Raw genomic sequence first — 13,907 nt, 5'->3', positions numbered from 1 at the left:
AAATTAAATTAAAATTAAATTAAAATTAAATTAAAATTAAATTAAAATTAAATTAAAATTAAATTAAAATTAAATTAAAATTAAATTAAAATTAAATTAAAATTAAATTAAAATTAAATTAAAATTAAATTAAAATTAAATTAAAATTAAATTAAAATTAAATTAAAATTAAATTAAAATTAAATTAAAATTAAATTAAAATTAAATTAAAATTAAATTAAAATTAAATTAAAATTAAATTAAAATTAAATTAAAATTAAATTAAAATTAAATTAAAATTAAATTAAAATTAAATTAAAATTAAATTAAAATTAAATTAAAATTAAATTAAAATTAAATTAAAATTAAATTAAAATTAAATTAAAATTAAATTAAAATTAAATTAAAATTAAATTAAAATTAAATTAAAATTAAATTAAAATTAAATTAAAATTAAATTAAAATTAAATTAAAATTAAATTAAAATTAAATTAAAATTAAATTAAAAATTAAATTAAAATTAAATTAAAATTAAATTAAAATTAAATTAAAATTAAATTAAAATTAAATTAAAAATTAAATTAAAATTAAATTAAAATTAAATTAAAATTAAATTAAAATTAAATTAAAATTAAATTAAAATTAAATTAAAATTAAATTAAAATTAAATTAAAATTAAATTAAAATTAAATTAAAATTAAATTAAAATTAAATTAAAAATTAAATTAAAATTAAATTAAAATTAAATTAAAATTAAATTAAAATTAAATTAAAATTAAATTAAAATTAAATTAAAATTAAATTAAAATTAAATTAAAATTAAATTAAATTAAAATTAAATTAAAATTAAATTAAAATTAAATTAAAATTAAATTAAAATTAAATTAAAATTAAATTAAAATTAAATTAAAATTAAATTAAAATTAAATTAAAATTAAATTAAAATTAAATTAAAATTAAATTAAAATTAAATTAAAATTAAATTAAAATTAAATTAAAATTAAATTAAAATTAAATTAAAATTAAATTAAAATTAAATTAAAATTAAATTAAAATTAAATTAAAATTAAATTAAAATTAAATTAAAATTAAATTAAAATTAAATTAAAATTAAATTAAAATTAAATTAAAATTAAATTAAAATTAAATTAAAATTAAATTAAAATTAAATTAAAATTAAATTAAAATTAAATTAAAATTAAATTAAAATTAAATTAAAATTAAATTAAAATTAAATTTAAATACCAGTACATAGTCGTCTTCAGCCAGTGCAAATTACTCGCATTGATACCGTTACGATCAACTGTTTTGGGTATGTTCAACTGAAATTATGCCCATGCCGTTGCATCACACATTGAATTTTGAAAAGTGTAGAAAGGCAACAAAACTCTTCACTAAAGAACAACAAAACTCTTCACTAAACTAAAACTATCCTGCGTATATTGGGTGTATCCATCTTCATGCACTGTTCCATCGTCAGGCTGACGGCGCCCGTCTCCAGCTTCGTGGCTTCTCAGGATGCAACCAGCGTGACCTAGAAAATATAAAAGAATCCAGTTTGAGAAATCATATCATGTGCTCAAAACCTACCAAAAGCACTAGGAAGGGAGGTATTTTGGACCACCAGTTCGATGGCTCATATTTTGGACCACTGAGTGCAAATTCTTCTTGGTGATCCAAAATAAGAGCCCCGGTAAAGGTGGTCCAAAATACATCCTTCACCCTATCAACCCATATGGAATTCACAGGAATAAATCCCAGATAATATCATAGAGTAAACACCATAGTAATTTTTAGAGAAATTGACAGGAAATCGCAATGGAGTTCATGGAAGTATTGATGGGCAAACGGATCTGGATATCCCAGAGATAATTTTTGTGAAGAATTCACAGAAACACTGCTGGAGGTATTTATTTCAGTATGTATAGAGAAATACCTTTCGAGTCTATCAATCATCAATAATCCAAACCCCCTGCGATTTTAGTATAGAGATAAGATTCATGTCTGATCAAAATATCACCTCAATAATTTCACACCAAGCCATCACTTACCGGAACGGACTCGAATTCATTCTGCGCAGCAGTTTTTTCTGCCTCAGCCAACCGTCGCGTCATTTTTTCGCTTCACGACGAGACTTTTCCACTTCGGTGCATTGACGCATTCAATTTTTTGTCGCATTGCTTCGCTCCTGTAGATACGAGGTCATTCTCGACCTTTGACAACCGTTTTTACAAGCGCCGGTCTCAAAAGTCCATCTTTATGCACTTAAGCAACGATCGCCATGAAATATTTCTGGTGCAGTTCATACGATTCGCTGTCCATCGCTGGCTCCATTTTGCTCTTATCCACAGCAGCTTCTATTGCCTACTCCAGAAAAAACCGCAAAATTCAGGTGCACTATCGAATCTAAAAGAAAATATACTCAATCCAGTTGAAACCCGAAATAGGGTGCTAGCGAAGTTGGATTTTTCTCACAATCCGTACGTTAAACCTAACTTCGGAAGTAGTGCGCTGAATAGCGCTTCGCGATATGAAAACAGCGCACCACTTCCGAAGTTAGGTTTAACGTACGGATTGTGAGAAAAATCCAACTTCGCTATCCCCCAATTCCGGTTTTCAACTGGATTGAGAATAAATTAAAATTGCTGTTCAAACTAAAACAAAAATTACGGATTACTTTTCCATGATTACTGGCGTATACCTGAGATGCAGTACCATCAAGACGATCAAGACTTGATCCAGAAACAAAACGCATTTTCTTTTTTCTTTGTTTTGTTTTGAGCTGTCAGCAAGTCAGCATAGCGCGAAAAAAAGAAAGATAACATAACATTTTTTATGTTTTATGTTTCTTGAAGGGAAGCATAACTAACATCCCCTAACCAGTGTCTAACCTCTAACTAAAAGTGCCTCTGGGTTAGAGCATCATTATCGGTCTCGAGCATTTTAATCACCCGTGTACACTGAAATCAAATCGCCATTACATTTTATGTGCGGAAAACACATAGAACAGGATTGCCTGAGTTCAATTCGATTCTATGTGCTGCTTACCATGTAACCTAAATGCGAAGTGAATACAAAGTAAAGGGAATTTATTTACAACTTATAAAAACTGCCAATAAATTTTATGTGCATGGTCCGATAGTTGATAACTATATGTTATATGTTAAGCACTGGGTGCTGCGGATAGAACCGCTTTTCTGCGCTCAAGCGAGTAGAGGGATATTTTGAAATCACTCCCATAAACAAAATTATTTTGCAGTTACTCGGCTGTCAAACATTTCCCGCTCTTCGAATTTCTCTTTCCACGCTGCATGAAGGCGCACAAATGCTAGACTCTACATGACTTAACGATTGGTTACATATACATTCAAGCCACAATCAGCTGCTGAATCTCAAGAAATTTCGTAACGAGTGCTTTTTAGTTGCATTCCTACTAATTTTCCAATCGAAATATAATGTGAGAATATTTGTTACAAATTATACCGAGAATTATACAAAACTCAAAAAAAGTTTATTTTTATTTTTTCACCAAATAACAACAATACTTCTCAATATTAGATCAGAAACGAACATAACCACAATCTTCAATGTTTGACTCCGGCACAATAGCAAATTTTGGCTTCAGTTTGACAACCAAATCGATTCTATCCGCACCACCCAGGTTAAGCATATAGATCTGCACTATCCAGCTTTCCACGCTCGGTAATGGCGGCTTGTCGGTGTGCAAAAATCAATCAATCGCTGTACTGTTTGACACTAGCTGGAGGAAAACTCACTGTCGAAAAGGCCTTTTTTCCCTTCCCCTCACCCAGGAACGCCAGTGGGCTTTCCTCCAGCTAGTGTCAAACAGTACAGTGAGCAATTGATTTTTACACACCGATAAGCCGCCATTACCGAACGTGGAAAGCTGGATTGGAAATTCTAATGAAATTAAACTGTTGAGGAAAATGTTAGATATGAGTCGAATAAGCATGTAATTATTATGTGCAAAATATTTAAAGGTTACGTACAATCGAAGTATATAAAATCCATTTCCTCATACTATGAACAAGGGCAGTTCATCGATGAATATGCAAATTCATTTTATTGCTATTTGCAACGCTCATGAATGCTATATGCAAAATGAATAGATTCTATCATGAAATGAAAGTGATCATTGTTTAAAATTGAGAGTTTTGTCATATTGAAAACATATATAATATCATATATAATACAGTGAACGTTCGCTAATTGGGGTTTTTCTAGTTGGGGCGCTTTTTAGTTGGGGGTTCGCTAATTGGGGCGAAACCCAATTAAAAAGCAGTCAAACGTCAGAATGTGATGTCCAAAACGCGTTGACGTTTTGTTTCCGTGTTTGGCGGGATCGATATTTTCTGGCGCGTAAAATTTTCCTTTGTTCACGGCAAAAAGTAAACAACATTAACGCTTGTCAAAACGCCCCAATTAGCGAACGGCATTCGCTAGTTGGGGTGAGGTCGTGCCCCAATTAGCGAACGATCACTGTATATTAGAGATGAAATTATTCTTAATTTTCCAGAACGTATTTTTATTTCTTAATATTATTAATTTTAGTACAAGCTTTATGCATGCCATGGCTTTGCGAGAATATAAAATAACAAAGGAAAACATTATATTGATTAAATACATAGTACAATGTATGGCATTTTTGAATAATTACTAAGGCTGTGAACCATTCCACCTATTCGTTTAACTTTTAGTTAAAAGTTGACACTTAAGCCCCAAACGCAATACAACGGAATGGCGACGGAAACGGAAAATTTGACAGTTAGCCCATATATTTTCTGTCAAATTTGCCGTTTCCGTCGCCGTTCCGTTGTATTGCGTTTGGGGCTTAAGTGTCAACTTTTAACTAAAAATTAAACGAATAGGTGGAATGGTTCACAGCCTTAGTAACAGGAGATACCTGAACACCATAATCTAGTCGGGCCCGACGACGAGAAATTCGAGATGTACGCGAGGTTTTTTCGTGTTCAATTTCTTCTCCGAAAACAGTTCAAATGCCCAGATGTGTTCTGCACCTTATCAGCAATCCTTTTGGTCAAGCATCTACGAAAAAGAGCGATTAACTATACGTTCATTTTTTTAAAATAAAACTTACGTTTTTTCGAGTTTTTCAGTTGACTGTTCATAAGACCGGAAAACTAAGAAATGCAAACCTCACTCAACACAGAAATATTTCGAGCATGTGAATGTTATGTGTACAAAATCTCAGGCACGTACAAGTTATATGCAAAGCATGTTTGCCACATATTGCAATGCATATGAACACCACGTGGGTTGATGTGCTGCAAATTTATATGGCAATGCCTATACTCCATTGCACAGTGACCTCACTCACGACTTTTGATGGGTACTGGTCCTGTTGTTTACTGACGATAACATTTTACATTTGAGATACTTCTATCATTCTTTAGATTTTCTGATCGATAATTATCTAAACTTATCGATAATAACCTGTATTTGAATGCAGAATGTACGGAATGTCTTCAATATCGTAAAATTTGCAGATTTAATTTGGATCAAAAAAATCTAAGTCCGAAACGTAAACAACAGGACCAGTACCTGTCAATATTGTGAGGTTAAGTTTGCCGCGCGCAATGACCTATAGGCATGTGATTAGATTGTAACACGATGCATATGGGTATTCATTTGGTTCGAATGTGTTTCACAACACATTGAAGTTATATTATATTCCTGATAAATCATACCTCTTGATTTATTTCAGTGTGAATGCTTAAACGTCTCGTGAAAAGGCCTATTGGTTCAAGTCTTGCTTGCAAGAGCTTTCATGCAAATCCTGTCCTGCGTGCATGCACTCTATATTTCTCGGGTACTTATTCAAAAGGACGTATGTGATTTTGTAAACAAAGATTCAAACGTCGATAAGGCATTTTATGAGACAGATCAAAACAGCTGTTTTTCTCGTGTTTATCTACTTTGACAATTAGTGGGAGCCCGTTTGTTTGGTAATTTCACGCCGAACATTCCGATGGGTCCCATCATCAATTCTGCCTGATTTACTTTTCGTCTACCAGGGTTTTAGAACATAGTTTTTCATATGATTCTTAAAATGTATCGTTAGATAATTCATACCATTGCATTCTAAGCATGAAATGCTGAAGAAAACACGAATGAAAAGTAAAACGTTACAAACATTATTTTGTGTTCGGACCTAACGGAATGTTCACGCAGAATCATACCAAAACAAAACATTAGAAGTAAATAAACGGGCCACCGCGAAACGTCTCATAACATGCCTTATTTGTACAATCTTATAGCACTCCCACGCAAACCATCACCACAGAAAGGTAGGGGAAGCCTTCGGCTACCTGTTGGTGCTGTTGGTTTGCGTGGGAGTGCTATCAGATTGTACAAATCGACGTTTGAATCTTTGTTTACAAAATCACATACGTCCTTTTGAATAAGTACCCGAGATTTATTAAACAAACAAAAGTATTTGTAAATAGCGCATTTAAATAAATAATACAAACCTGTTTAGCTGCAATCAGCAAAGTGTTATCAGTTATCCTATAGATCATATCAACTAAAGATTGTTTTATAGTCCTCAGAAGATCGTAATACTTTAATCTATGGTAAACCTACCTATATGGTGCAGTATGTATTCAATGTATTCAATAATTCCCTGTTTCCAGCCACTTTTCACCAAGAACTAAAGTTCAGTTCACACGACACTAACGCCACCATGAATCGATCCAATGCCTCGAAGAATGGAAAAATCAAAAACCGTCCATCACAAAAAGAGCCAAAGATCTACAGATACGATCAATCGAACAAACTGCCAAGATATGGAGTGATCGTAAAATGGGGTAAGTAAAATGTAAAATTCTCATGATTACAAATAGGGTAGCGGTACTCGTAGTGGAGCTTGTGATTCATTCGCCTCCTCCGCATCACGTACCGTCCGCATAGTCAGTTTGGTACGGCGGCGAACTTTATGCCTTCGGTACGCTATAGACTGCAGGTTTTCTTCAACTAAGCTACGAAGGACTTCCATCGGCTTTCTCCGCTTAGCTGGTACTGGTGAACAGGGTTGCCACATTTAAATCTGTATATTTTCTCTAGGAAATCTTCATATCTGTATCTCAAGCCAGAAAATCTGTATCGTAAATCTGTATCCATCTAAACCCAATCAAAATGGTTTTTGAACACACTTTGTTTTGAAAAAGATGTTAATTCGATAATATGCGAATGAAATCTGACGAAAGTCCGTCATTAACTGTTGTAGCCATATAAGCAAAAACTTTAGTGGACCAACCACATTGCTTAATCACACTAAACCTACTAAACAGAACTACTGATTAATTGTTTCTGGATATCTGATCTGGATATCTAGGCTAGATCTGATTCTCTTTAATTTATTGCTTGACCTGAGACCTCTGTATTTTGGTAATAAAAAGTAAAAGTCAACATATTCTGTCTTTTCAATTTAAGATTTTGCTAATTTGAGAATAGCCTTCAATAAGATCAGTTTGGCGAAGAATATAAATTTATAAGCCTCAAATCTCATATTAAACAGGTATTTACTAATAGTAATTAATTATATAATTTTATTATAATTTCAATACTCTACTCTTCAAAAATCTGTAAAATCTGTATTTTTGCTAAAAATCTGCATATCTGTATATACAGATTCTTGGTCACCGTTCTACCCCAAACATCTGTAAAATACAGGATAATCTGTATATGTGGCAACCCTGCTGGTGAATCCAAATTCCTCACATCGGACGCGCATGGTTCAACATTCGCAACCTTTTTTCGATTGTTATATAAATTATCACTTCAACTGTTCGTTGAAAAAATAAAATTTACTCGACTAATATCCATCCTATATTATCTCCACATTAGACGGGAAAACAAAGTACAATGCCATGAAGGAAAAGTTGGATGCTCATATGGCACGTGTCGGTCCCTCGTCAGCGACACCAGGGCAAAAATCAAAGAATGGACAACTGAACCGCAAATCGATGCCATACTACCGCCAGGCCGGGCTAAACAAGGCAATTTTTATATTCAGTGACATACATCAGGCCAATGCATTTGCTGATCTGAAAGATGATACATTGAAGGCGTTCATTCCGATGAGTTTCATCTGTTCAATTGGGGTAGCAGTATTCAACAAGTTCACCTACAAAAAGTCTGAATTGCAAGAATGCTTCCCCAAAGAGTATGAAGTACTGCAATGGCGCAAAAAACGACTGGAAAACGGTAAATTACAAGTGTCAATTTCGGTGCGAGGATCCGAAATTCCCGACAGCCTCAATTGCAAAGGAGAGAAAATAACGTTCGAGCTCCTGGAGCGGAAACCAATATATTGCACGCGCTGCCTCCGATATGGCCATCGGGCCAGTAACTGTTTTCGGCGTCCACGATGCGGCGTTTGCACACCGTACGAACGAGAATCAAAGCATACCGAGAAATACTGTCCAAAGATCAAACGTAAGCCTGTTAATGACGAGCGTTGTCTCTACTGTCGCCAGGGACATACCATTGGAAAAGAAAATTGCGTTGAATACGGCCAACAGCATGACTTCAGATTGAAGTTGGTAAGGCGGAATCTGGACTATTTGACGGTTCTTGAGAAGGACATACTGCCGGCGATTAGAACAACGGCGGTCAACTCGAACCGACTATGGCTAGATTAGATTAAACGCCTAGCCAAGGGTAAGGGATTCCCTTTTTTTGCCAATTGTCGAATTATCTCACTTACCTGTTTTGAGAGTATATATTTTACGACTAGGTCGATTTATATTTTTCTGTAACTGTAACTACATGAACAAACATGAATTGAAATAAAATCGTTGTTAAACAACACAGTAAGGACTTAATAGATTTTGGATGACAGATTGACTGATACCGTCGTGCGGGGCTTCTTTTGACAAATCGGGGGATACTTTGGACATTTTGAAACAAGAATTATGACGTAGATTGCTATCAAATTTCCATTATCACCGTCCAGATGTGTTGTTGATAGTTGGATGGTAGCTTTCTCTTTCAAAATCTGTATTTATTTCGTTTAATTTTTTCAGAAAATTAAAAATCCAAAGTAGCCCCCGTAGTCAAAAGAAGCCCCGCACGATGATATTTGATTTTGTAATAGATAAATATACTTCGATATGTAATTACTAAATGGGAGCGTGCACAAATTATTAACGCTTAGAGGGGGGTGGGGGTTGAGCAAAGTGTGACGATCCATACAAAATTTATAGATGTTTCATACTGTAGAATTGTGCTACGACTTTTTGGGATACTAATTTCAGGACAATGTTTATTCGCTCAACGGAGTATTTATTTCATTTATTTAGTCTACATCTAAACAGATAACACTGAATCAACAATTTGACGCCACAATACACGGTTCGAGGCCGCATCTCTCCATCCTCGAATACGCCCCACGCTCGCCAAGTCGTTCTGCAGCTGGTCTGCCCATCTCGCTCGCTGCGCTCCACGTCGTCTCGTACCTGCCGGATCGGAAGCGAACACCATCTTTGCAGGGTTGCTGTCCGGCATTCTTGCAACATGCCCTGCCCATCGTACCCTTCCGGCTTTAGCTACCTTCTGGATACTGGGTTCGCCGTAGAGCTGGGCGAGCTCATGGTTCATTCTTCGCCGCCACACACCGTCTTCTTGCACACCGCCAAAGATGGTCCTAAGAGGTCCTAAGCACCCGTCTCTTGAATACTCCGAGTGCTTGCAAGTCCTCCTCGAGCATTGTCCATGTTTCATGTCCGTAGAGGACAACCGGTCTTATAAGCGTCTTGTACATGACACATTTGGTGCGGTGGCGAATCTTTTTTGACCGCAGCCCGTAGTAGGCCCGACTTCCACAGATGATGCGTCTTCGTATTTCACGACTGACATTGTTATCAGCCGTTAGCAAGGATCCGAGGTAGACGAATTCCTCGACCACCTCGAAGGTATCCCCGTCTATCGTAACACTGCTTCCCAGGCGGGCCCTGTCGCGCTCTGTTCCGCCCACAAGCATGTACTTTGACTTTGAGGCATTCACCACCAGTCCAACTTTTGTTGCTTCACGTTTCACGTACAGTTCTGCCACCTTTGCAAATGTTCGGCTGACAACCCAACTAACAATTTTGGTGCTAAAAGCTTCAACTTCTAGCCTTTGGCTGTATAATATTTGAATAAAAGCAGCTAATGCTGAATAAAAGAAAAGCCTCCGCAAATAATCCCTTAAATTTCAACTCGACTATTACCCAAATATCTGTCAGCTAGTCAGTGTGCCGAACATTTTTAATCTTTTATCGTTTATGCAGCTTTAATATAGTCATAAAACAGCTCTGTCTGAATTAGCAACAAAGCTTATCGGTTAAGAGCTCATGTATGTAATTGAGTTGCTTGTTAGCCACTTCCCATATTACGGTGAGTAGCATTCACAATGAGAACGTTTTTGCTGTTGTTATAGTACTAACAATATAGCGTAATGGCGCTATAAATGAACTAACGAAGCTTTTAGGCAACTTCTGTATCTTTGAAGATTACACAACGTTTAAGTAAACCTTATACTGCTTCTTTTAATAGCTTATCAGTATGGAACGTCAAAACCGCAATGTTTACATTTGATTTTTGTTGCCGAAGCCGTGTACGAGCGTATGATTTCTGTAATGCTCTTATAGCAACTGACAAAGCGTTGTCATTAATGCTAGCAGATAGCGTAAGAAAACAAGCCATTTACAAGCGATATTTCTGTTGACGGCTACTGTTAAACGATTAGCAGCAGAGTAGCATCTATACAGATCGAGAAAAAGTTGCCTAAAAACAATTTGAGCGATTGATGATGAATAAAAGTTAGCCAACAGAACATGCTGATAGATGTTTGAATAATGGTTGAAATAATGCTGAAAGCATAATTTTTAAGCTTATGTGCTGAAAGCAGCATGTAGGCCTCTTTCTAACGTTTATACAGCATGAATCTGAAAATAGCGTTAGTAAAACAACCTATAGAGCTTGCTGACGTTAATCATCTTTCTCTTGCACGCGCACAGAGGGGATAGGATTTGTTTTCATCGGGAAACGCTTCCGAAGCGTTTCCCGATGAAAACAAATCCTATCCATTTTGTGCGCGTACAAGAGAAAGATGATCAAACGTCAGCAAGCTCTATAGGGTATGCGAAGAAGCACATCCATAATTTTCTTTGTTATTTACATATGTCAAAGTGACGGTGATGATAGAGCAGCGGCCATTGAATCAGGAGATCAGGAGTTCGAATCTAGGTAAGCAACAAAATTGATATTTGAGTTTTCACAAAAAAAAAACATTGAATAAACTCCGAAATTTACTCTCCACTCAAATAATATTTAATCAAATTGAATTCAGTGGCTGTATAAAACTTATTTAACAGATTCAAAAAATCTGAATAAGCGCCATTGAAGCGAATTATATTACTAATTGGTTTGGTAAAGATTGAGAAAAAATTGTGTAACATGCTGTAAAGTAGTTGTGCAGACACGTCAAAAACAGCTGAATAGATTCGCCAGATTTGCTGGTAAAAGCATTGAATAGAAGTTGTTGGGAACAAAATCCAATCATAGCAACCATAGATTAACAAGTTGCTAGGCTACTGAGCGCTATAACAAAAAATTTAAATTTTAATGCAATACATCAAAGCAATCATAGAATCTAATAGGTTGCTAGGCAACGCGGTTGAAGAAATTCAAATTGAACTTTAGGCATTCATTCGTAAAGTAAGCGTGATGGAGAACACGTGGAAATAAATTGAATTTGTAAACCGTCGAAACCGTTGTTCAGTGAAAAGTGGTGTTTATCCGAATTGCTAGCGTGGTCGTTAGTGAAAATAGCGGTGGTATATCGGACGCATTGGTCCTTCTCTCCCCCGGCAGGTGAGCCCCGGTGTATATTGCGCTGCGTTGCAATTTGTAACATTGGTCCTTCTCTCCCCCGGCAGGTGAGCCCCGGTGTATATTGCGCTGCGTTGCAATTTGTAGCATTGGTCCTTCTCTCCCCCGGCAGGTGAGCCCCGGTGTATATTGCGCTGCGTTGCAATTTGTAACATTGGTCCTTCTCTCCCCCGGCAGGTGAGCCCCGGTGTATATTGCGCTGCGTTGCAATTTGTAACATTGGTCCTTCTCTCCCCCGGCAGATGAGCCCCGGTGTATATTGCGCTGCGTTGCAATTTGTAACATTGGTCCTTCTCTCCCCCGGCAGGTGAGCCCCGGTGTATATTGCGCTGCGTTGCAATTTGTAACATTGGTCATTCTCTCCCCCGGCAGGTGAGCCCCGGTGTATATTGCGCTGCGTTGCAATTTGTAACATTGGTCCTTCTCTCCCCCGGCAAGTGAGCCCCGGTGTATATTGCGCTGCGTTGCAATTTGTAACAGAAGTTCTTGATCATATGTATAGCACACATATTCAGCTTGAAGCTGTATAGACGAGTTGAAATAACATTTACATTGACATTAAATGTTAGTTGGGAATGTCCATGTCATCCGCGAAACAAATGAATTGACTGGATCTGTTGAAAATCGTACCCCGGCTCTCCGCATGACACGTTCTAGCGCAATGTTGAACAACAGACACGAAAGTCCATCACCTTGTCTTAGTCCCCGGCGCGATTCGAACGAACTGGAGTGTTCGCCCGAAATCTTCACACAGTTTTGCACACCATCCACCGTTGCTTTGCTCTACGCGGTCTATACTGTCGTATGCCGCCTTGAAATCAACGAACAGATGATGCGTTGGGACCTGGTATTCACGGCATTTTTGAAGGATTTGCCGTACAGTAAAGATCTGGTCCGTTGTCGAGCGGCCGTCAACGGCCGGCTTGATAACTTCTCACGAACTCATTCAGTAATGGTGACAGACGACGGAAGATGATCTGGGATATCACTTTGTAGGCGGCATTAAGGATGGTGATCGCTCGAAAGTTCTCACACTCCAGCTTGTCGCCTTTCTTGTAGATGGGGCATATAACCCCTTCCTTCCACTCCTCCGGTAGCTGTTTAGTTTCCCAGATTCTGACTATCAATTTGTGCAGACAAGTGGCTAGCTTTTCCGGGCCCATCTTGATGAGCTCAGCTTCGATACCATCCTTACCAGCTGCTTCATTGGTCTTTAGCTGTTGGATGGCATCCTTAACTTCCCTCAAGGTGGGTGTGGGAGCTGACAGCACGTACTTTGGATTTAGCGACTCCAAGCGTTACTTGATTGCTGTTTGCTATTCTGGCAACACGCTAGCCTTACGCTGCCACATCATCGCGGTTATCATCGCAGCAGCCTGGCACTTTGACTGGCCTTTCACTTCGTGTGCGTCGTCCGGTTAGGTCGTGAATTGGGGCGATTCTTCCGCAGTAGAAAACTGATACACCACAAATGGCGATCCTGCCAGACTTTTTCTATTTTTGAAAAGGAGAAGGTAAATTTCCTGGCATTGTTTTCGGTGTGGAAGAATCGCCCCTTGATTGAACACTATCTTATCTGGAAGTTTTTTAACGTGGAACATTTTATTTGAAAAGTGTATCGGTGAGTATTGTGCTGCAGTGAACTGATTTTGCTAGTACAGTGGGTTAGTCGTTATTTTGCAGACGTGCGATTCTATTTAATCGATACGTAAATATCACCGAGGAAACCGGAAAAATCTTGATAATGCTGGTTGTTTTGCATAAAAGCAAATGGCGCATTGACGGATGTCCAAATGTTGTTGTTTTGCAGTTTTGCAAATGTCATGGTGGCCTAAAAAAAGAATTTACAGTGCTGGTTGTTTTGCTTTAAAGCAAATGGCGCATTGACAGATGCTCGAAGGTTGTCGTTCTGCAGACGTGTGATTCTCTCGAATCGCTGCGCAAATGTCGTCGGCAGAATAATAAAACAGACAATGCTGGTTGTTTTGCATAGAAGCAAATGACGCATTGGG

At 36.8% G+C, this 13,907-nt stretch overlaps 1 protein-coding gene and 1 long non-coding RNA gene across 3 annotated transcripts; one reads left to right on the top strand and one right to left on the bottom strand.

Moving 5' to 3' along the window:
- Positions 1 to 1,239: 1,239 nt before the first annotated feature.
- On the bottom strand, positions 1,240 to 2,881 carry LOC134216664 (uncharacterized). The gene is made up of 3 exons (XR_009980762.1): positions 2,657 to 2,881; positions 2,031 to 2,385; positions 1,240 to 1,513 (listed from the first exon to the last, which is right to left on the bottom strand). It is a non-coding gene; the product is annotated as an uncharacterized LOC134216664 (long non-coding RNA).
- Positions 2,882 to 6,415: 3,534 nt separating this feature from the next.
- LOC134212530 (uncharacterized) lies at positions 6,416 to 8,834 on the top strand. 2 transcript variants are annotated; one of them, XM_062690489.1, is made up of 3 exons: positions 6,416 to 6,593; positions 6,654 to 6,827; positions 7,867 to 8,834. In XM_062690489.1, exons 2-3 carry the CDS (start codon positions 6,704 to 6,706, stop codon positions 8,661 to 8,663), a joined length of 921 nt encoding a protein of 306 aa, XP_062546473.1. In that variant the 5' UTR covers positions 6,416 to 6,593; positions 6,654 to 6,703; the 3' UTR covers positions 8,664 to 8,834. The 2 variants fall into 2 exon arrangements, with proteins under 2 accessions (XP_062546473.1, XP_062546474.1); XM_062690490.1 differs by having other exon boundaries at positions 6,420 to 6,575.
- Positions 8,835 to 13,907: the final 5,073 nt, after the last annotated feature.

Source organism: Armigeres subalbatus, chromosome 2, assembly GCF_024139115.2.
Source record: "Armigeres subalbatus isolate Guangzhou_Male chromosome 2, GZ_Asu_2, whole genome shotgun sequence".
Taxonomy (NCBI): domain Eukaryota; kingdom Metazoa; phylum Arthropoda; class Insecta; order Diptera; family Culicidae; genus Armigeres; species Armigeres subalbatus.
The sequence above is the reverse complement of the archived record's forward strand: the minus strand, read 5'-3'. Positions and strand labels throughout refer to the sequence as shown.